Source organism: Stylophora pistillata, chromosome 4 (genome assembly GCF_964205215.1).
Source record: "Stylophora pistillata chromosome 4, jaStyPist1.2, whole genome shotgun sequence".
In the NCBI taxonomy this organism is placed as follows: domain Eukaryota; kingdom Metazoa; phylum Cnidaria; class Anthozoa; order Scleractinia; family Pocilloporidae; genus Stylophora; species Stylophora pistillata.
Genome location: NC_142522.1, coordinates 31,622,376 through 31,646,578, shown reverse-complemented (window position 1 = coordinate 31,646,578; position 24,203 = coordinate 31,622,376). Strand labels below are relative to the sequence as shown.

The 24,203-nt window shown below is 39.8% G+C and overlaps 1 protein-coding gene across 3 annotated transcripts in view; it reads left to right on the top strand.

Moving 5' to 3' along the window:
* Positions 1-24,203, top strand: part of LOC111338202 (E3 ubiquitin-protein ligase rnf213-alpha) — a 137,145-nt gene that overhangs the window by 99,732 nt on the left and 13,210 nt on the right. For 2 of the 3 annotated variants that reach the window (XR_015999609.1, XM_088755831.1), the window contains exons 47-68: positions 1,094-1,252; positions 1,356-1,503; positions 2,018-2,106; positions 2,267-2,402; positions 5,592-5,699; positions 6,125-6,210; positions 6,499-6,684; positions 7,418-7,574; positions 9,975-10,190; positions 11,431-11,567; positions 12,014-12,528; positions 14,091-14,558; positions 14,926-15,092; positions 15,797-16,003; positions 16,384-16,598; positions 17,857-17,965; positions 19,800-19,891; positions 21,441-21,689; positions 21,824-21,944; positions 22,448-22,867; positions 23,185-23,304; positions 24,059-24,169. Coding sequence is in view for 2 of the 3 variants with exons in the window: in XM_088755831.1 (XP_088611957.1) it covers positions 1,094-1,252; positions 1,356-1,503; positions 2,018-2,106; positions 2,267-2,402; positions 5,592-5,699; positions 6,125-6,210; positions 6,499-6,684; positions 7,418-7,574; positions 9,975-10,190; positions 11,431-11,567; positions 12,014-12,528; positions 14,091-14,558; positions 14,926-15,092; positions 15,797-16,003; positions 16,384-16,598; positions 17,857-17,965; positions 19,800-19,891; positions 21,441-21,689; positions 21,824-21,944; positions 22,448-22,867; positions 23,185-23,304; positions 24,059-24,169 (4,216 nt within the window). In the remaining variant the exon portion in view is untranslated. Of the gene's footprint in view, positions 1-1,093; positions 1,253-1,355; positions 1,504-2,017; positions 2,107-2,266; positions 2,403-5,591; positions 5,700-6,124; positions 6,211-6,498; positions 6,685-7,417; positions 7,575-9,974; positions 10,191-11,430; positions 11,568-12,013; positions 12,529-14,090; positions 14,559-14,925; positions 15,093-15,796; positions 16,004-16,383; positions 16,599-17,856; positions 17,966-19,799; positions 19,892-21,440; positions 21,690-21,823; positions 21,945-22,426; positions 22,868-23,184; positions 23,305-24,058; positions 24,170-24,203 lie in introns of those variants that run through there. The other variant, XM_088755832.1, reaches the window with a different exon arrangement.

The window sequence follows — 24,203 nt, the reverse complement described above, 5'->3', positions numbered from 1 at the left end:
ACCAAGAATATCTAATGAAGAGACAATGCCATTGCGACGATGTCGCTTTATCTGAAGCTACAAAAACAAACAAACAAGAAGCGCGAAAATCGCATTTTAAATGTACATCTGGTCGGCAGTTTTGCTCATCGCTTTTCCGGTCTACTTACGTTAGGTCGTAAACGACGATTTCTTCGCTTCTCAACAATGCACCACGGAATGTACGGCTCGATTTAGTTAAAGACCTAATTCAGAATCGTCGCAGACATGCATTTGCTTAGCTGTGATCTTGATGCATCTATTAAACTTTCTGAATGGATCGTATTGATGAATTAAGTCGATACTCGACACACGACTGTGTTTGACCTGTTCGACTGTTCTATATTCGGGTTAATGCATCATCATCTGTGGTCTAAAAGCAGATGTTCGGTAAGGCTAGCTAGTTAGATTTGACCTTTCCGCGAGAGTCTGCAAGATTTGGTCAAGAAAATGGAGCGGGCGAACTGTGGAGAGACCCATACCATACGACAAATGCATCCTGAAGAAATCTCCAAAAGTTGCAAGGTAGGCTTTGTTTCAATTTATAATTCATCAAATTCGTTGGCCAAAACTTAATCAATCAAATGTAAGTGACAGATGAGATGATTGAAAATACTTCTGAAGCAGATATTCTCTATCTTAAGCCTGTTTGAGCCAAATACTGGAGCCGTCAAAATTTCCAATTTTGCAATTTTTGCAACTTGCCTCGGATGTCTTCAACACCCATTGCCAAAATATAATTTTCCCCAAATAGATTCTGTGATATTTAGAAACTTCAATATCTATGTAAGCTCTGCTGCCAATGATCTCGCGCAAAACGGGACGCCATTGTTACAAAACAAACAGAAATTGCTTTACCTTGGCAGCCGTTGCTAAGTGATTTTCAGCCAATCATTTTCAAGTAATTTTGCCCGGGGCAATTCCAAAAATTAAGAAAAAATGCCCTCTGTATTGACCAATCACAATTCAGTAATTTTGCCCCTTATATAATAAAGCCATGTCTCCGTCGTTCTGGGTCAAATATGGATGCAGGCATTTGTTGCCTCCCCTTACATATGTGAATATTGTTTATCAGGGGAATATGCTCCACGGATAAAATGGTAAAAGCTCTTATCCAGCCTCTCATATCTCCACTGGCCGCTGGGTATGCAGCACTGTACAAGGAACAGAAAAGCTTTGTAACGTTAAAGGAATGTGGCAAAGAAGAATTTTTCGGCCTCCGTGACTTTTACAGGTTTGTTATTTGTGAGCTTGCTTCCTTACTCGCTTTTTTGGTAATCAATTTGGCTTAATTTGGTGTTGACTTGCTTATAAGCCTCTTTGTCTCTTTACGTAAGTCTTATCAAGATGGTGTACTCCGTCGCGGCAAAGTCTAAAAAGCGACCTCTTTGGCAGGAACTGGAACATGCTATTAAGAGGAACTTTGGGGGCCTGGTTGAAGGTGACCCTGTAGGAATATTCAAACGCTACTATACCGAAAAAGATGTGAGTTTACATGCAAAACACTATTCAGATCAGTGTCGAAGTTGATTCGCTGTAACGATAACTTTAATTCAATATGCCCTTTGATTTGCCTTTCAAACTAGCATAACCCTCTCAACCGATCATTTGCGAAACGTGGTTATTTCCATAATCCGCGGTCAAAGCCGGAATTTGGGATGGTATTTTTTAATGTTCTGTCGGTGGTTGTCATCACTTTTATTGACTCAATCGAAAAGCATTCTTTCAGTGTCAGTTCAAACTCTTACCTTGGTAAAGGCTATTTCAACAGTGAACATGAGGTAACCGGCATTCAGATATTTGTTGACTTGTCCTAAGAGATAAATAGCTTCGTATAAAAAAAGATGACTCGATCTAAGGAAACTTTTATACACTGTTCCAGTAGAGACTGATTGCAATCAAATTTAAGCGTTTACATTGCTTGAAGTTTTTAGCTTGAAAATTAAATTAGCCATGGGTTACGGCTTAGTACCTTAGTACCTACGTTCTCTCAATTAAGGTGCACGATAAGGGAGAGACCTCTACGACAATAAGATTGATCGAGGCAAGTCTTGGAAGGGAAGACGTAGCTGACAGAGCTAATTTCAGGTACATCCGATCCGAACTTGTTATTTCGTTCGTTCGATTGTTGGTTCGCCTGTTTTTTTGTTTGTTTGTTTGTTTGTTTGTTTGTTTTCATTTAAATCACTGACGCGAATGACTAAAAGAACAGTTTTTCACATTAATCCAATATCGTCACTCTTTTTAGTGAAAACCGTTACCTTCTGATTCTGACTGAAAATTACGCTGCCCTACCCATCATGCAACAGCATTTTTTAAAGACAGCAGTTGATGCAGTGGTGATCTTCGGAAGTAGTTTTCCAAATGACCAGGAATATACTCAGGTAAAAAACGACTTTGTCTTGGTCCACAAAAACCCAAACATGAATTACGCCAATATCCAGCCATCATGACCGAACAAGCTTGGTCAATAACGCATATGTATCCAGGCGGTGTGTACACTTCGATTGCGTTGCACTGTGGTAGCGTTATTTTCGATATGTCTGTGAAAGCGACCGAAATCAAAAGATTGACTGATCATTCCGCAAAAGTTAGGCCGTTTCTTTTTTCTTTTACCGTAGATAGTGTAGTTTGACATATTCTGAATGTGTAGAAGTCTTTTTTTGAACGTATTTGTCGTTTATTCTTTCGTTCTCAATAACAAACTCAAGCACTGATTTGGATTAAGTAATTTGAGACCGGGTTTCGAGAAGGTCAAATTTGTTGTACGTCGTATTTTGAGGCCTTCCAAAGATTTGGATGACCACGCTGATCCTTGACACAGCTCCGACCAAACATTCTCAAACGCTCTCTAACGGTACACGTGTTTTTTGCATTTTAAGTAGTAGTGTTTGAGACTGGTCACGGCAGCGAAAAGTCCTGTTGTTGTGTTTAGCGTATTGCGTTACATAGCGTTACTACAGTAAGCACATTTCCTCAATGTATTGAGTCATGTTGTAAATCTACTTTCCTAAGCGAACGCAAATTAACTTATCGCGAGTATTGTATGGTCAATCTACTAGTTTGATTTCTGAATTGAACTAGACAAGAAACGAGTTACTTGATCAATGAGTAACTCTACCTTGCTCGAAGTTACACGCCGGTAAGCCGGAAAGCAAAAGGCAGTTGGCCGTTAAGAGGTGTTGATAGGACTGTGCGACTCCTGCCACTAGCTAGGACCACTAGCGCTTTTAAATCTTCTTCCCTTAAAGTTAAGCTCTTATTAGGATATCTTGTTGGGACTTTCTTCTGCAATGTGATAATAAGGGTAAGTTTTAAGATATCCTTTCTCCATAGATGTGTGTTTTCTTGAGGTTTGGCAAAGCCGGGTGAGATCGTATTACAAAAGGCAATACAGTGTGTATGTCGTTCTGTGCGTGCGCCATTTTATTTTTTTTTTTAGTATTCTTTTCTTCCGCAAAAAATAACTGCGGAGATACGTTTCTTAAAACCTCCATTTAGTTATCTTTTATAAATTACCTTTTCCATCTAAAAAGAAAAAGAAAAAAAATTTCCAATTCATCCTGGTATGTGGGCAATGAACTAAACTCGCAATCCAGTGTTCGGACAGAATATCATTTGAGGTGAGAGGGGTGGTCTTACATCTTAGTTTTGGAAACACCCCGCGATTTGACACTTGTTGCTGGCGAGCCCTAGCGAGGCAGCAGCTTATTCTTCACAATAGCGAGAAAAAGCCAAACTGATTAGTGGGATGTAAGATCGGAGATATGCCCAGTCCGATTGCGTTTTTTATATCAGGGGTGTTTGTAATGACATCTCATAAAATGCACGTGGAAACATCGATTGATTTCGAGCAATGCCCGTTGAGGTAAACAATTCGACCATTGAGTTACATTTGCCCGTTGAGGCGAAAGAAAAGCTTGCAATCATAGATTGAAATTGTGGATCGCTCGTTGAAGCTAATCATTCAACAAAATTGATGTGGATTGCTCGTTAAAGCTAACCATTCAACTGCAAACTCAAATGACTGTTGGGGCTTTGAAACAAATTCTGAGTCGATTTCATCCGTGGAGTGCATCCATTCGACCGTCGAGTCCAATAGGCCATTTTACAGTTCTGTGCTTGGTTGCCAAGCCTTTGATTTGGAGTGAGGCTGAAGGTGACCTTGCTGTGATAGAGACCAGCAGCTATTTAGCATGATAACAAAGTAATTTACATCTGAAAAGCAGCAACGTCTGTATCATAACAAGGTCACCCTTAGCCTCACTCCCATTCAAAGGCTTGGCAACCAAGCATGTAACTGTAAAATGGACTATTGTTTTTCAACCTTAGAGTAAAAAAAAAACTTCTCGAGCACAACATTAAGTTGTCGTTTGCTCAATGACGTTAAACATTCCTCAAAATGTGTTGGTCTTACCGAAAGGCGGTTCGCGAGTTTTGAAGGAAAAAGCTTGATTGTGATATTTACAGAATAAAATGTGGAGAGCGCCGACAAGGGTTGATCAATGTGAATGACACCCTTTATCCTTGCCTTTCCTTTTGTTCAGCACTGATGAATACTTTCACCACTTACAAGTAGGTAATTGTCATTTTTAGAATTGTCACTGACTATTTTAAGTGAATCAAATGGTTCATTTTATACTTTTGATCCTTATGCTAGAAACGGTGATGGTACGCCAAATTCACCGCAGCAATTGTATTAAAATTTGGAGATTTGGGTGAACTTGGAACATTCTTGTGTTCTTTAGCAAATGAACTGACATGGGAATGTTTTGAAATTATCCCTCTGACGCCTGCACCCACTTTCACATTGAAACTGCTAGTTTAAGAAGTAATGATTGATGTAAGTCTTGGAAAGCGCAGCCGGTAAATAAATCACTGTGTAAACTATGTCACTATCAGCAGGATGTGCGGCAGCATTAGACACCCTAGTGCGATATTCTTATTGGTTGCTTAGCAATTTATCTGTTAAGTTCGCTGATCAAACTTTTTCCTATACGCATCACGCAGGGAGTAATTGTGGGAGATTCATTTTGAAAAAACAGAATTCCCATACACGGATTTTTAGGTTGGCATCCGGGTAGTCTTCGGATCAAATTTCAAGGCAATCCGAATATTAAACATACCCTATTATTTCGTTCAAAGAAGGCACATTTATGTAAAATCGAGGTAGGATTTTTTGCTTCCAAAAATTTCCCCAACAATTCATGTCTTTGGGTGACCCCATGTCAAGTTTTGGGGGGAGCAGGGTTGGCCTACGTAGTGGTGAGAGCGCTCGCCTTCCAACAATGTGTCCCGGGTTCGATTCCCGGACCCGGCGTGATAAGTGGATTGAGTTTGTTGGTTCTCTACTCTGCTCCGAGAGGTTTTTCTCCGGGTACTCCGGTTTTCCCCTCTCCTCAAAAACCATCATCATTTAAATCTAATTAATTTAGAGTTTATTTGCATTTACACACGACCCCACAAGCTGTTCAGCTTTAAACATTATCGTGTCTAAATAAAAGTATTATTATTATTATTAAAGGTCTACCGTATCTTCAACCGTATATTCTATACTATAACTTTGTATCCAGATATGTCGCAACATCAATCGCATCAAGGTTTGTATGGAGACAGGAAGAACAGTGATATTGTTGAACCTTGAAAGTCTCTACGAGAGTCTTTACGATGCTCTAAATCAGGTTTGTACATATCCTTTGCAAAGGTTACACATATTTTTTTACTTTTTATTTTTAGGGGTGAAACATATTCTTTGGAAAGCTTCTATTCGGGGAACTCAAACTCGGGCCCCGACTTTTTTGTCTTCATAAAAGTGGTATCTCAATTCAGGAGACATTCTCTCTAGCCGAGAAAGGGTCCCTTGAATGAAGATCTCACTGAAACCGAACTAGTTTGTAGTATTAAGTTGTGGAAATCTTGCCATACCTCTTGAGTCAGTTTCTGCAAAAGTAGGTATTTCAGATGGTGTACGACTCTCACACTATGCTTCTCTTTGTTGGAAACATGGGTTATGGTTTGCAGCACTCTGAACTACATACTTATATGTCTAAAGTTGTGGGTTCAATGACTATGTTATATCTTGCTTTTGGCAATGTTATTTTCCTAGTATTATGAACGCTTTGGAGGAGAAAAGTACGTGGATCTTGGGCTCGGTACTCACCGTGTCAAATGTCGTGTCCATGATGGCTTCAAGTAAGAATTTTGTGTGGATCATTTCGTTCACTGTTATCCTCTGTGGGTAAAGAGATATAATTTATTTTATTTAAACTGAATTTATGTTTTTTGTGAGTTTTATAGGTCGTTTTTCTGTGTTTAGATGTGTTTCTTGGAGTGCGTTCGAGAGACAGATGCGAACCTTTTTCGTTTTCATCTTCATCTTTATTTCTTTTGAGATAATTCACAAACAGTGCTAGCTAGCCCAATAGGTTTTAATCATTACTGTTATCGTGTGTACGCTAACGTCTCATATCCCTTACCCAGACTGATAGTGATTGCTGAAAAGGACGTGGTGTACAACAGCTTTCCTATTCCGTTGATAAACCGTTTAGAGAAACACTTCCTTGTGACCTTAACAAGTTTGAGTCCTAAACAGAAGAAGCTGGTACAGAAATTAAGAACGTGGGCTAGCGAATTTGCCAAGGTTACGAGTGAAGGCAGACGTAGTAGGTGAGGTTTCAAACCGAAGGGATCCTAAGGCGTTTAATTTCTGTCATTTCTTAGTATTACATGGCTCTGAACTCTTTCCACTTGTTCCTTATACCCGGAGTTCACCGTATAGTCACACACTATTCTAAATTCTCTTTTCTTTCTGTTAAATTGATTAGTAACTTCCTATCTGTAAACCATGTATGTAGCACACAATTATTTAGTTCCAAGTGTCCGTGGCGTTTAAGTAAATTTGGTAAAAGTCATGTATTACTTAAACCAGTTATGGACCTGCCATGAGTTGAAAAAATACCCGTCGTAGTCGTGAGATGCAAACCAGTAACCTTAACGCACACCTCTTAACGAATGAGTCCTAGTTTTAAGGTTATGAATTACAACCTGTCTAAGTATTTCCTTTACTCTGTGCCTGTTGGTTGTTCCTAATATTTTTAATTCTGAAAAGATATAACATATATATTATATTAACACCAATGAGACACCAAGTGAGCTTTCGCGCGAAAACGTCACATCTTCACACGTGAAAATGACGCATTATCTTCACACGTGAATATAACACCATTTCAGTTTCGCATCGAAAGTGAAATGGTTTGGCTCTTTATTGGTGTTTATATAATTAATATAATATTACATGGCTGCTTGGAGATTCGAAATTTCGTCTTCGCTTGAAGACAAATTTTGTATCTCCGCGCAGCCATGTAATCTTCTCAATACATCATTTGATATTTTAATACAGGGTTTTCTCCATCGGAGATGCTTTCGTTGGATTCCACGAGGATACAATTCCCTCCATTGTTATGCAAGTCTGCTATGAAATTGAGAGAGATAACTACGCACCAACTGATGATGACGCTAAGAATGCATGGGAAGATGAAGTAGAGTACCCAGAAATGGTAATTTAAATTAGATATATCTTAATGGGTTTTACGCATTATAATACTTGGTAAATTTTGCAAAGTTCCTAGATATTTACGAAGCAACGAAAAGTACCCCGGTACGGAGAGAAAAATGTCGGAGGACTTTGTCAAGCCGTCGAGAAATAATTTGTAATCGCACCATTTTGAAGTGTTCTTATACTTTTTTCTCATTGATCTGAAAATACGTCTCGCTTTATCGATGTGAGAATCTTGGCGATCATCCTGAGGTGCGTGTGAATGATGGGACACGGGCAAATGATCTGCTTATAAAGTGGGCCATAGCACTGAATCTGTTGAAAGTGCATAACGATATGGTACGTGCACTGGATGATGAAAGGTGTGTAATGTTGGTACTGTTGGACGTGTCGGCAGCGCTCGACACAGTGGATCATGGCATTCTACTATCGTGTCTCTCCCATTGTATTGGTGTTCAGGGCTCTGCCTACGCTTGGTTTGAGTCTTACCTGTCCAGTCGTTCACAGTTCGTCCAAATCAGAGATACTAGTTCTTCTGATCGTCCACTGACCTGCGGTCTTCCCCAGGGGTCTGTGTTGGGCCCAATCATATATTTGGTCTATACCTCTCCTCTCGGAGCTATCCTGCGTCACCATGGTGTCGGGTTTCATATGTACGCGGACGACACTCAACTGTACCTTAGCAGGAAGACCACTAAAATGGAGGACGTTGTGTCAGCGCGCACTTGGGTTGAAGTTTGTTTGCGTGAGCTGAACCAATGGATGCTTTTAAACAATCTCCGGTTAAACAACGACAAGACTAAACTCCCGGTTCTGCATGCTGAACATCGTCGTAAGCCACTATTAGATACGATTACTGTGGGCGATGCTACTGTCGAGCCCACGTCTAGCGCACGGAACATTGGTGCCGTCTTCGACAATACCATGAGTTTCGAGGAACACGTCAATGATCTATGCAAGAGTGCTTTTTTTATCTCATCAGAAACATTAGTCACATACGTCCATGCCTTAGTATTGACTCAACCAAAACACGGGTGCATGCATTAGTAACGTCTCGCTTAGATCATTGTAATTCGCTTCTTTATGGTCTACCTGACTATCTTATTTAGAGACTACAATATGTTATGAACGCGGAGGCAAAAGTTATCACTTGCAAGCGAAAGTTTGATCATGTCACACCGCTACTTATGGAGCTACACTGGCTCCCCGTCCGTCAGCGTATTATTTTTAAGATCTTACTGTACACCTTCAAGGCACTGCATGGTGCGACTCCAACGTTCTTGACTGAGCTCATCAGTCCTTATCTTCCTAGGCGAGCTCTCAGTTCTGCTCACCAACTTCTACTGAAGCAACTAACACACAAGCTCAAATTGACTGGCCTCATGGCTTTCTCAGTGTGCGCGCCTTACTTCTGGAACTCGGTTCCATTTGAGATTAAAAGCAGTGCATCTGTCTCTATTTTAAAGCTAAGCTTAAGACCTATCTTTGTCGACAAGCATATTTTTAGACTTTCAGTTTTGACTTCTTTTTTCGATTTTTAGGACTTTTAGACTTTGAACTTTTTTACATTTTCTAGTGTGTAGGTTATAATTTGACACTGTTAAGCGCATTTGGGCGTTAGGAAAATGTGCTTTAGAAATAACTGATTTATTATTTATTTTATATGCGTAAGCCACAAGAAATTCGCTACGGCGACAGTGGTTTGTAGTTACGCTTTGTCTTTACAATAACAAGCTTTTCAAAAAAGATATCCATTCATTTAGTAGCCATCCATAGCCAAGAAGAAGATTGATTTATTTGCTTACCGCAAGGGAAAAGATGCAGAGAAACACGTAACATGTAGTGACAACAAGATGATATTCAAGATATATCATTCCATTAGATTCATTGAGTCAAAAACCAGAGTGAGGCTCTGAAAGCTGAACAAGCTACTTTAGTTTGGAAATTTCTTGTTTTTACATCATAACTTGTGATTGAGGTAAACGCTGTAGTCTTTCTTTGAACTGTTTGTGTTCAATTTAATGTGTGCCTCCGACGTCACATGCTGGACGCATTATTGCAAAGAGTCTGAGGTATATGTAGTTCACACCACACCAACAATTTAACTATGCAGTTGTCTTTCTATGGGATAATTTGGCATTATCAAATGAGTTGACAATGTGAATTGGTCACCGTGAAGAGACTGTAAAGCTGACATTTCGAGCGTTATCCCTTTGTCAGAGTGCACTAACGAAAGGCTAACGTTCGAAACGTCAGCTCTATAATCTGTCTATGGTAGCCTAATCACGTTCTCAACATATTTGATTAAACAAAAGTATGTGTTAGTACCTCTCATCGACGCAGCGCCACAGGCTTTTTAGAAACCAACCTCATATTCATTCCTCTTTCTATATTTAACCAGGTACGTGAAAGATCTGAGACGATGCTTCTTCAGATGGCTACACCTGATGCAATTGCTCGTCTTCCACACACTGCTTTGGGAGGAATGGCACGTGATGTTTGGAATGCTTACTTCAACGAGCAACAACATTCAAGTTTGGCAGCGTTCATGTCGCTCATGCTCCTTTCGGACGATATTCGTCTAGATAAAAAGCATCAGGAGGGGCTCCTAGTTCAGGTCAGTAAGGAAGATCTCGACGCCTTCGCCTTTATTGGTATGCTTGCCGGCAGCCACAACCGTTGGCCAGTCTTCCATCTTCAGCCAGCTATAGTTTCACCTCACCTTACCATATGTGCTCATGAAAAATCGTAAAACTGTTTTTAAAATCTGAAAGAAACCGTCAATGCAGCCATTTATCAGTTTTACCAGTTACAGGTTTAGATGTGTAAATTAATTACACGTTCAGAAGTTGCGCGAAGTTTCGTGCAGTCTTGTGCGTATTCTGACAATGAGGCGTCTACGATTAACCTCATGGCTTCCCTTTTCTTACTAGTCATTTACTCTAATAGTCATTGACAGCCTAGAAACAAACAAGTAGAGGCTCCTGTAGCGCCAAGAAATACCTGTATTTGCTTTTGTTTTTTGTTTGTTTGTTTTTCATTTTTATCATCAAGAAATGGTCTATTGTTCCGGCTCAACTTCTCACATTAAGTATTAAACAATAGTCCTTTTGTTCTTTGTAGCGCTGAGGGACTTTGGCCGAAGCGACGCGAAAAAGTTCGTGAGCAATCGGAAAAAAATTTTTCTGTATGACAATTTAGCTATTTTGGAAGATTAGGTAGCGCATATTTGCACACAACAGGTAAATTGTCACCGGAGTACCCCCAAGGGAAAATTAACCGCTGGTTTAGCCGCTTTGGGGGAGTGGGTAGCGTAAATTTGTCTCGTCGAGTCAACTCTCAATGGTCTACCCCAGGAAAAAATTGACCGCTAATGTGGCAATGCATACATCGAGAATTCAAATACGTTGTGTCTCATTCAGATCACCTCTCTCCGTATAAATCTTTCTCCAGACACTGTCATAGTTCTAAACTAAAGTCGTCATAGTTCTAAACTAAAGGCTAGTCTTTCCGAGCGTTTAAATTTCCCGCACGCATGCTAATCGAAAACTTCGACAAATCCCTCGTGTGTTCTGAAGCTGTTGCGCCATTGTTCAAAAATGGCCCTATAGAGTCATTTTTCGCTAGGATAACAAAGCCTATTGTTATCAAAGTTGAGTCACTTTTCTTGGTTCTGTCCTGGTGTACCGGTTCACAAGGGAATTACCATTGTTCTTTCTTTGTTTAAGAGTCATTGGTTAGCTGTTGTGTATTGTTTGGTCTTTTGTAACGGCTCTTGTGAACCGGTACACGAGGACAGAACCCTTTTCTTGATGTGAGTCATCAAGTTAATAAGCTAAAGTTTCATTTTCTTTTAGATTACTACTCATTCACGTCTGCTCTCTAACATCGATTTGGAAGACATATGCATCCAAACTAAATTTCACCGTTCCACTGTTGATTTCTTGACACTTCAGCAGTTCCAAACGGAACAACAGTTTAGAGCTTCAGTCAGGTGAGGGTGTGATGCCTATCAGCGCGTAGAGCATTGTTGCCTCAATTGTTGTACAACATTCCATTGCCGGTTAGAAAAGAGCCAGTAGAGTTCAAGGGGTTAAAATATTGACGTGTAGAGGCAAAACCTTGGAGGGAGGTGAGGAGAATTCCTTTTATGTCAGTTACAAGGAATACTTATCGGAAATGAGGACCTTTTGTAGGACTCTTCGTCTAAATTCATTCAGCAAAATTATACTTTAGGTTACTGAGCATCTCGATTGTCTAAAATACGACCATATGCCACACACCGTCTGAGCTAACCTTTGTTGTGTGGGTAAACGTATGGTTCTCGTTTTCTAGTACTTTAAGAGAATAAAGTGTATCTCACATGATTCTCAAATAATTTTGTTACGATTCGTGCGTTGTATTCATCACTGATACGTGCTGTTTTCCTTTTTCTCACAGAGCGTTTTTTGAACAACTTGGAGGAGAATGTCCTGGCATTCTTCTTGTTCAGTGTGATTCAGGAGATGAAAACTTCAACCTGATTGCAGGTGCAAGGCACATTCTGCTGGAAGAACGAACAAACGCGTCTGAAATGCTCAATTTGTGTTCAGTGGAAGCTGTCCACATTGTGTTGATCATACAGCTGCCAAGAATCGCTGGTGGATGTCGTAACTTTGTTGGTTTCCAGGGTGGAAAATGGATGTCCCTTCACATCGATGAACTTCGTCCACCTGGTAAGCACACTCCTTCCATTGAGCAACTCATCGATCGTCCTATCAGTAAGCTTTTTAGTGGAGTCCACATCGAGGAAGATGACCTCATGCAAGCAGCGACGGTGGCAGTGAAACTCCTTCGTAACTGTGTACAGGCAGCCGCTTGTAGGGTTGAAAGCGAAACGGAATCTGCTGAACGGTCAACTCACAGGATTGAGCTGCTTTTGGATTTATTACCTGATAACTTTCAAAGTCAAAAGGGTTAGTAAAGAAAAAAATTTAACAATATTAAGTAATAAAATTTAAGAAAAGCTCAAGAGTCTCTCCTGTAAACGAGTTATTTCCAAACTATAACTTTTCTAAAGCTGCTGTCAAGGCCTTGGGGGTTTTAAATTTACGCAGACTTTCCTTTCGACATTTTTTAAGAGCGAATTGGAAAATCACAAAATTTAACCTGAATATTGCAATCATCAAATCCTACCGCTAGTGCAGTCTTTACTAGATCTCTACGAATTTGAAGGGAGGTATTTTTTTTCCGTAATGAAAGAGATCAACTATTTTCTACAATAAATGATACCAAGAAGTTGAGACCTTAACAGGGTATCGAACAGCAGTGGTGTTCCAAAATCAACAGAGTTGCTTCAAGACAAAGAAAGATTCTTTCTTTGCTACTTTTGTGGCAAAGTAAGAGTAAATCGTTACCTTTTTGCAGGAGTCATTGAGATAAAGACGCTACGAGAGTCATCCATTGATACAGAATCCCTAATATGTTATCGTCTTCTTTTCTGGTGTAGTCAGAGAAGTTGCGAGTTTGGCTCGGGTGGAATGTTTGCATTATTCATCGCTTAATGTATAATCAAGGCAAAATTGAGCGTCAAATTTGCAATCTTTTTAAAAAACCAGCCATTCTTTATCGCTAGGGGGGAGGGGGATATTTTGTGGGAACACTTGGTTGTCAGGGAGAAGGAGAGGGGATCATTTATCTCATTTATCCGCAATTAAGGACTTTTCAGTGTTATTCAATACTGGAGGTTTAGGGGCAATAGTTAAAAAAAGGCAGCTTAATGTTAAGTGACGTGAAAAAGCGAGGCTTAATTCGGTATCTGCGTTTCAGTATTTTATCACTCCTTTTAAGGTTACCGTGCACCTTCAGGGGTGTCTCGCGTGCAAGCGATGCAGCGCGTCCGGTTATCTAAATCCCTATGTGAAATTAAAGCTTTTAGGACTGGCTATCCGACTATACCAAAAATTTAAAAAAAAAAAATGAATCGTCGAATTTTTCACGACTGCTAAATGCGAGCGTCCGAATCACCTTTTGAACGTTACATGTCAAAGCGTATTTTGTTTTTCGCTTATTTAATGTGTTCCTCCGTTTCCGGTGCTAAAGCGCTCAAAAAACGTGTCTGCGATTTGGCTTATTCAATTTCAGTGAAAAGTTGCAGAACATTTTTTTTGAAATAGGATTAAAAAAATGTGGAGTGATCGTTCAAAAATCGCTCTTGAAAAAAAGTATTTAGAAACCACCTTTTTGTGGTTTATATGTAAAACTAGCTACTGTCAAAATTTGAGAGCAATCGAACAAATGCCCTTTGACTTGTAGCTCTTAAAAGATGATTCGGGCGCTCGCATTTGGAAGTCGTGAAAAATTCGACAATTCATTTCTTCTCAAAATGTTTGGTATAGTCTGATAGGCAGTCCTATAAGATAGTTTGATATAGGGGTTTAACTATCTACAGTTTAAACCAGACGCGCTACATCGCTTGCACGTGAGACACCCCTGAAGGTGCGCGGTAACCTTAATCTCCGCTCCTATTTCTTTTAAGGTGAAGAGTCCTTTGCAAGCGTGGTGGTACAAAGAACATACCACCTCTTAGAGGAAAGTGAGCTAATAGCGTCAAATCCACAAGGATGGCTCCAATCAGAAGCTCTGTTGGGAACAGGGGTGCAAGAGTGGGGCACCTTTAGAAAGGCTCTTTTGCAGCGAGTGTTTTCAGTTGTGGTTCCTATTTTGGCGGAAATCATTGCATTTGCAGACAGGGACTGCAATTTGGACCTAGTGAAGAATGATGACACTTGGGTTTCGAGGCTGTGGTTGAAGATCTTGGCTGACCGTACCATCTCAAAGCTAAGTTACAGCGACATGATATCACCTGGTACTAATTCTGTTCGAGAGCGTGTTCAAGTTATTGGTTCTGGAGCCGGCGGTCATCGTTTTTCTTGCCGATTTCCGTTTTCGTTCATTATCAAGCAACGCGTGGAAAAATTGTTGAAAGAAGCCTCTAGCGTGGAAGGTACGCTTTTACTTTGGCTTTTGTTTTATTTACTTTTTTAACTGTTTGCGCTTGTCTTTCTGTTTTATTTAACGAGGAATTCACACAAAATATTGCCCTAGCTAAGATATGATCGCCAACGTATGAGTAGATAGAGGATAGAGGCTCACGTCCACTACTGGTATACATTTTCTACTATTTACGAAAACAGGAAACGTAGTGAAAAATCCAGGGACGAACATCAAAGAAATCACTAAAATTGTAAATCATCGGCATCTCTATATATTCTATTCTGGTGTTCATGACGTTAATGAAGTAATCTGAAGGACGAGATTTAGCTCCCTTTATCAAGAATTGTTTCATGTACTTTTTGTTTCCTCGGTTGCAGCTCATTCATCGAGCACCACTCTGTTGGACTCTCTTCGTGAAGTGATCGTTAACTCGCAGTTGGGACCTCCACTTGATGAATTGCGCCATTCAAACTCCGCGGGACTGCTGTATCTGAAGGATTTCGTTCACATGGTGTACAAGCATTCCAGCGATGTGGAACACGAGGTTTTATTTCTGCGAATGTGTTCATCGCAATAGTACCTAAGGCTACTCCCATAACGTAACTTAAAAACTACCCGTAGGATTTACTGAAGAATAGCTGTACTTTCTTTTGCAGCGTTTTTTAAGACTCCCCATCCACTTCCGAGAGGAAATTGTATTAATCAGTAATTTACAAATGTACGAGATCAAAAACAATACTAAGATATTGAATGTGTAACTTCATAAGAAGGCAGCATGGTCGAGTGGTCAGCGTGTCGGACTTGCAATCCGCCGCTCCCAGGTTCAAGTCCCGCCCTGGCCACTAGTTGGATTTGTTTCACGGTAGCCCCGACTTTCAAATCCCCGGCCATGCTTGTAATATAGCCAAATGGTTTGCCTTCGGCCAGTTGGGATTCTTAACAACGTTATTTTCAATTTGAATTATTCTTTTAAGTTGTTTCGTGGAAAACCTGTTAACTAGCTTCTAGCTAAGTGTTTCTCCGCGTTAAACTGTTTATTATTATTATTATTATTATTATTATTATTATCATCATCATCATCATCATCATTATTATTATTATTATTATTATTATTATTATTATTATTATTATGACCTTTTGGTGGTAGATTCAGAGAATAATAATGAGCCTTTACGCTTAGGGATGACGGCGATTTATCAAAACTATGTCCTTTCTAGCCCACTTAAGTATTCCTTTCTTTTCTTTCAGCTTGTTTACGAGGCGATTATTTCGTCAGCGAGGGAAGTCCGTACCCTGGAAGATAAAGATGATAACGAGTTGATGGATTTAGCTCTTGTTCATGTAGCATACAGTAGAGTTCAACACCGATTGAGGTGTTTTGATACACTCGTTAAAGCAAATCCAGATCTGGTACCAAGACTACGAGAAGCTCTTCAAGGAAACGAGACAGAAGTGGCAAGTCCTAATACTTTATTGTGACTGTCTTTGATGCGGTAGTTTTAGTTGTATCCTTATTTTAACGAGCTTCAATTTGCTGGTTTTTTTAAGGCAAGATCACTAGTTGGGGTCCTACATTAATTCATATTTAAATGGCCCTTTGGCAGGACAGGTCGTTAATTACTGAAAATTATCTGCTGTAAAATAGTGAGGGAGTCACAGACGCAAAATGAGCCACCCCCTACAAAGTTTGGTCACTTTGAGATATTCTGTTGCTTTGCTTTTCAAATGTAACTCGTATATTATCTGAGTTGCACATGTTAATTTGCCTGTCTGTAAAGCAAAGATAATTGTACCTTTCTTTTCCTTTTGCATTTTTATTATTTTTTTTTTTACAGCTTTTGGATGTTATAACTTTGCGCATTTGTCTCGAAGCACTCGAGCCATCGCGTGAAATGTTGCTTTCTCCGGACACACGACGAACTTGGTGTGATAGAGTTTTGTCTATAAGGCCAGCAGTGGAAGACATGATTAGGAAAGAGAGGTTTGGACCTGTCACGGAGAAATGTTCAAACTATGGAGGGAGATCAGCAGTAATGCTCGAATACTGCAGGTAACGTGACACCCACATTACCCCTAATGCGGCTGGTTGTGTCTGTGACACAAGCAGACGCTGACTAAAAGGCTCTGACGCAGTTAGGTGTCGATAATCCGCAGACCATATCGATAGGGTTTTTTTATAAACCGTCAGTCGTTCTATCGCTCCGTCTTTTTTGAGGGAATTGTTTCATTTGGTCTTTTAGCCAGCCATAAAAATAGTATTTATAAGTGATACTTCTTACAAGAGGTATTTACGAGACGTCTTTTATACTGAAATCCTTTCAAAACCATCTTGAAAATTTGCTCATTAAGAATTTATACCGAGGTTGTGGACGTTAATGGTGGGAAACTATGCTAGGTATTGGATATGATGAACGGACACGAATTTTGTAAGGCTTTAGCGACTTTGACCGTTTTTCTGTGTTCTTTATTTTTCACTGGAAGTGGATACTTTATATCAGGGGTAGATTGCGGAACAGTGTTATAAAAGAGATCTTCTTTCCCAATGGATGACGGCTAGTTCTTATGTTTGTGGCCAATTGAAAAACAGGAAAATTAGGTTCATTTTGTTTTTAAGTCGAATTCGACAGGAAAGGTATCTTTGTTTTGCATAAGAAAATAAATTTTATCAACGCAAAACAGTAGTCCTGTGTTGTAAGGAGTTGTGTAGAAAACCCCATTGGTGGCATAAAAATGATTAACAACTTTCAACCTTGCACTTATTACAAAAAGATTTACATCGGCGAAACAGGCAGAAGACTAGGTGACCGATTCCGAGAACATCTTCGCGACGTGGAGAGGAATGACAAGGACACATCGAAAGCAATCACTAGACATTTTAATTTACCTAATCATTCTAAGCAACATATGGCAATCTGCGGTCTTTCCTTACACTTACGTAGCACGGAAAGCCGTAAAACTCTTGAACAAAAGCTCATCTTTCAAACCGGCAGTCTAAATCCCACAGGTATCAACGAACGCTTTTCATTCCACCAATCTATTCGTGTTTTTCTCGTTGCCATGTTCCCACCAATAACGTAGCTCCATTTTCTGCCTTTAAAAGCGCACACAACCCACAATTCCTCTATTCGCTCCGACGAAGGGCTAACGCTCGAAACGTCAGCTTTTATAATCGTAACGGTGGCCAATCTACCATTTCAACTTTGTTGATATATTCAAATTATTTCGTTACCCCCACCGACGCAGCCCCAAACAGTTTCTTTAGAAACTATCAGCCTTTATTAACTTTCAACCATGTTTATTTCCTTCAGGTCCATGTGGCAGCGAACAGGAGCTGTTCGACTCTTTGTGGAGCACGTTACTTCGTTCGCCGAAGAAGAAGAAGATATCAATTCCGATAACGTGATCAGATTGTGGAAGGTAGGGTAGAGTTAGGAAATGGAAAACGGTAACTAGACGCTCGAGGAGCGTTCACCCGGGCTTCTTTTATAGCCATGGCACTCACACCAAACACGAGTATAATTATAACACACATAAATAAAGGCTGATAGTTTCGAAAGAAACTGTTTGGGGCTGCATCGGTGGGAGTAACGAAATAATTTGGATATATCAACAAAGTTGAAATGGTAAATTGGCCACCGTAATGATTACAAAAGCTGACGTTTCGAGCGTTAGCCCTTCGTCGTAGCGTTAGCCCTTCGCTCCGACGAAGGGCTAACGCTCGAAACGTCAGCTTTTGTAATCATTACGGTGGCCAATTTACCATTTCAACTTTGTTGATATATCCAAATTATAACACACATAATTTGCTATGACGAGATCTGAATTGTCAGTTGTACTTTTACTGACACTGTAACATCATTATGTTCATGTATATTGGTCATATAGACAATTTTGTCTAGTAGATCATAGTGTTCGTAATGTCTACTACTAAGCACATTCAACTCCCCGCGAAGAGCAAATCAACATTCACGATCGCTTGTACATAAATAATTAAAGTAATTATGTACGAAATACCAAATCGTACTTCACAAGTATTGAACCCAATAAACCAATAACAGAAACAGGATATTTGACGGAAGAGCTAAGCTTATATATTTAATCTTACTATTTAAGTTGCTTCTGTCAGTATCCTTATCCGATTCGCTGTTGTCAGCGCTACCTTCGAATTTGCGTTCATGAACATTCTTGACTTTTTTAGCAAGTGAGGTGTTCGTCTCAGCATCATAGTCTGTTGTCAAATCAGCCGTCACAGTTTTGCCAGTATTTTCGTAGTTTGAACTCACATATGGCTCATTTGTTATCCCTGTGAGAACTAGTATGAACTTTCCACATTTGGCTAGCTTTCAAGCAATGTAGTTCGTGGACCGGCTCATTCCGAAATCACTCGACATTGTTTAGCGTGGGCCTACCACGCTTTGAAACGCGTGTGCGTTTCCATGTGGGATGAGCTTATAAGACAGGAATCTTTGCAACGCGGTCTTCACAAAACACAGCATTCTCAGGGCGTCAAATTAATTTTTTTCCGGTAGCCACTTGGCTCCTAAATATTTTAAAGTGGTAGCCAATTCCAAAAAGTTGGTGGCCATTATGACAAACACACAAAAAAAATTTTTACCCCGTCACTGTACTAGATTTATCATATCATAGTGATACAGTCAAACATAAAAAAAAAACAGTCATACAAACAAAAAATGAGCCGCTAAATTCGCACGAGCTACAAAGAGTACACTAGAATGGATCATATACAACCTTATAGGTTACCTGAATCCAAGATGGCGTTTAGTGACGGTAGATTTACGTTCGACATCGTGCATGTGCTGCGTTTTGGAAACGAGCTTAACGAGGAACTTTGCTGCAGATTTATCTTTACAAATTTTCAACAATCACTAGATCTCTAGGTAAGGTGTGATTAGAAATTCTAATCGCCAATTTGGCGACTAATTTTCAGTATTTTGTCGCCAAAGTGAAAAATTTAGTCGCATTGGCGCCTGTATTAGGCGCAATTTTACGCTCTGATTCTGTAAATTACGTTGTTTACGAAGAAGGAGCTCACGATAACACAAGTTGTCGCACTTTCATCCCCAGTTTCCGCGCGGTTTACGCAAGGAACGCCTGGGACCATGAGCCCCCCTTTTGGTGACCAAAACGGCTTGCATTTTCAGACTCGGGCTTTCTAGCTTTCCTACGGAAGCCCGAGTAATAAGCAGCTAGAAAGTGAAATTTGATTATTACAAACTTCTCTCTTTTGAAGGTTTTGGGAGATGAAACTGACTTCTCATTGCTTAGATCGTTGGAGGCTATTGAAAAATTCTTGATTAACTACAGTGAAGACGTCAAGCGAAGGTAAACCAGCACGACCTTAATAGGGTTCAAGTTGAAGGTCATCCTGGGAGACCCAGAGGCTGCGAGTCGATTTCAAGTTAAGGCAGAAGAACCCCTGGGGACATTGTCTTCTAAGACTAGTTCCAAACGGCCGCATTCGTACTGGCATCTGATTGGTGCCAGAAAATCTTTGTGTTTTTCTGCCCAATAAGAGTGAAGTGTGCTTTAGAGTCCTTTCGTGTGTTTTAACACGGGCATATACAAAAAGGTCAGTTGTTGCCATGCTTGTTTGGGCCGTACGACAGAGCTTTGCTCGAGGTGAAAAGTTTCAGTCTCAGCACACAATAAAAAAATAATAATAATAATAATAATAATCATCTTTATTGAGGAAACTTTTTGATAACAGATATGGTTTTCAAAAAGGACCTCGAAACTAGATATATATAGTAGAAACAAAAAAGCAATAAAATTGCAAAGGGATTAAAAGGATACAAAAAATGCATAAAAATTAAAAATTAAAAAATATATTAAAATAAGTATAAATAAAAATTAAACGTAAGTAGCTACTTTAAAAACTTAAAAACATTACGTCTAAAACTATTGACATTCTTTGAGTCTTTGATCGTCTGACTGAGGGAGTTAAAATCGGAAACGGCATGATATTGTGATCTTTGCTTCCCCCAATTTCTTTTGACACGTGGTAATCTAAAATTGCCTTTGTTACGTGTATTATGCCCATGAAGTACGTCTTGTCTAATCAAGTCCATATTGTGATTAATTAGGCCATTGATGCATTTGTATACGTGTACACACCTTCTTTGAAATCGCCTTTTCTCTAGAGGCAGCCACTTGAGAACGGCTAATGCCTCAGTGGAGGATGAGTACAATGGTCTATTTAAAATAACTTTAGCGGCCTTATTTTGCAAAAATTGCAAACTAGACATAAGGGTAATATTATGTTTATCGCCCCATACTAGATCAGCATATTCAAAAAGGGGCATAACAAGACCTCTATACAAAGGTAAACGCGCCCTGAAAGGCAATAAATGCTTTATACGCTTGAGAAGAGAAATCGATCAGATTGTCCGCAAAAATCTCACCGGAAATTATACTGAATACTTACGCAGGTATCACAAGAGAACGTGTTTAAAAGTTTGCGAGGTTCGTATAAAACACAATGGTTGCAGGCGTTGATAAGTCGCTTTAAACGTTAAACGAGATGTAAGCTTAAATCTTTCTAGATTTTTTGTATAATTTGCTGTAACTGAAACTTTGCCAATCCCGTGAAGTTATTTCGTCGCACGGGCCACGCAGGTATGTCGAGCAACTGGCGCTTACGCCGGCTTACGTAGCTCTCTATGCGCGCCAAAATCTAATAAGTTTCACCGTGTATACCTAGTTTCTCACAGCCTTAGATGCAAGGAGCTCAACCTATGTTTCACTAATGGCGCGAAACCATGGTTCAAGGCCGATGTTGAAGTTTTATCGAATCTAGTATTAATATCGAATTTGTTAAATAAGGAACCTTTACTCTATACTCGTATTCTTCATGCTCTCTTTATAACTACAGGACCAACGAAGAGACTGCCTCCGAGCTACGTCGCCGATGCAATGCCTTTTTTATGGAGCTGGTATCAATATTCTGTTTTGGGGATACAGTATCAAAGGACCTCGAACAGGAAGCTATCAGTCATCTCATGCAGTATGTTATCGGTCATCAGTCAACTCAGACAAAGGATTTCTCACCCTTCGCTGATTATGCTATCGACCCCACCCCTGTGGTGCGTTCATTTCTTCTCCAACAGCTATTGCGCTCAAGGTAAAAATATTACAGCACTTAAACTTTTGACATTTCCGATATTATCTTATCTCTTTCTCTTATCTTCAGTGCATTTAAAATTTTCCAATCAATGAGGACTTATGCACTAAATTTTTTCTTTTCATTGGAAACAGTGCAAAGTTGACTAAGTTGGTGAAAGAACACCTGGGAGCTTTCTTACAAGGGGCTCAGAACTTAAAACCAGAACCTTCGCACGTTAAAGAGGTCTGCTTTTTATGTGTCCAGTGTATGGAGGTGAGAGTAGTTAAACTGAAACTAAATTTACTTCGCATACCCGAGATTTTACTCAATACACTTTTAATTGTATGAATGAATGACCGCCTCCCGGTTAGCTCAATGGATAGAGTGCTGGACTGTTGCGCGGGAGGTCGAGGGTTCGAGCCCCGGCCGGACCAACACTCAGGGTCTTAAAATAATTGAGAAGAACATGCTACCTTTCTATAACATCAAGAAATGGTTAGATATTCTAGTCTTCTCGGATAGGTACGAATAAATGGAGGTCCCGTCTCCTGCAGGGTTAGGGGCAGGAGACGTTAATTTCCCACGCACGAGATTACTGTGTGATGGATGTGCTCCCCTGGGGGTGGGATGGGTGGGTAACAGGATCCCCGTTGATACCAGTTGTTACTACACTGAAGGGGCTATCCTGTATAAATAAAAAAAAATTATATAGTAATAAAAAAAATAAATATATATCAAGTCATTTTTGTTCTCAGGTATGGTTGCTTTTTCTTTAGGACATTCTTAGAAGCCGTTATCAAGCCAAAGTGGCAGACTCGACATTAATATTTAAACTCAGACACGCCAAAAGAACTTGCGAAGAGTCATTTAAAGCTCTTAGTGACGGAGATGAAAACTCAGCGGAAATGAGCGCTCAATCCCTAGATGGAGTTGCCAAAGGACGTTACGTTTTATCTTTGGTGGTAGAATACCTTTACAAATTGTTCATTGAGGGAGACAGCAGCTACAAAGACGCCAAGATAGAATTGAAGTCGTTATTTAATTCTGCACGGAAGCTTTGCATGGAAGTGTCAAGTTCTACACCGCAGCTTTACCTCCTGAAACAGCTTGTCAGGCGTTATGGCTTGGACTGTGTTCGAACTCTGGGTGAATTTGAGGAGCTGGCGTGGATTCTACCTACAGAGGCTCGACAGCAAGTAAGGATGATGTATGATCATTGAATGGATTTTGTTGAAATGTGTGAGAACTGAATCTTAAACGAAAAATGGTATACATAAGTGGGAAAGGGAAGAAATATGAATAACAGGAGGATTTCGTGGATCATGTGATCCAAAATGCAATGGTCGAGCGCTTCAGAAGAAAAAAGAGAAAAATGTTGAAAATCCTAATTTTTCCTTCCTTTTTCTTTGTCGCTCATTTTAGAACACCTTTTTGTAATGTGTAAAGACGGGGTTCTTTTTATAGTTGACTTAAACATGTTCCTTATCATTGATCTTCAATCTTCAATCTTAAGGATGAGGATGTGTTCCAAGACAGGTTTATTGTTCATGGAAACCAGTATCGCGCAGTCCGCGAGGGGCTGGCCAAAACCGTTGTCAGTGGGAACATCCAAGATTTTGTTACTGCCATCACGGTTGGTGCTCACTGTGTAGCTCTTATCAGTATCTGTATTTTTCATGGTACTGTTCATTTTCGTTATTGTTGAATAGTTGTAGGTGAAGGTTGTCGATTGTTGTGGCTACTAACTGATTCTATTAAGTCGTTAGTATCTGGGTACACCAAGTTAAATGTAAACGACTGAGTTAATCTTAGATGACTTGGAAGTTAAATATTTCATGTACTATTTCAAAAACGATTGCGAGGGTTTCATCAGGGTTTCAAACACGAGAAAACTGATGAAAACATGAGGCCGAGCGCCGAGTGCTTTTATCTGTTTCGAGTGTTTGGAAACCCTGATGAAACCAGGTGCAGGAGTTTTTGAAATGGCTTCTCAATCGCGCCTCAGGAATAAAAAAAAGGAAATACGAATTTTTCACAGGTCGGCAAGTTTTTCGTTGTTATTCAAATTAAGAAATCAGTTCACTAGAGTTTGATGCTCTATCAAACTCAAGGGTTTGATATAATGTGAAACTCATGGATTGCGCGTCATTCCAGTGTTTCACCGGGGTTTCAAACCACATGCACGTGACGAAATTGGCGTGTCTTGGTTGGATGATCACCTTATGAATAATTAATGAGTTTGAGAAAGTTTTGCATTGTAGAACCACTTGGGTAAGTGAAGCGTAGGAACTTTTTAAACAATGAAGGTTAAGTCAACCATCGTATATCTCTTGTGCAAAGTGTGAAAACAAGGCACCATAAGAACTCTGGAACATTTTTTTCTCTAGGAAGCAAGATTAAAGGGTGTCTTAAAAAATGTACTTCTGCTCCTAGTTATTTATCGTGAAATAACGATGGCAAATGTTCGTCCAGTTCAGACACAGAATTTGTCCCAGGAGGTAAGGAGAAGTGATGTCTACTTTTCACAGAAAC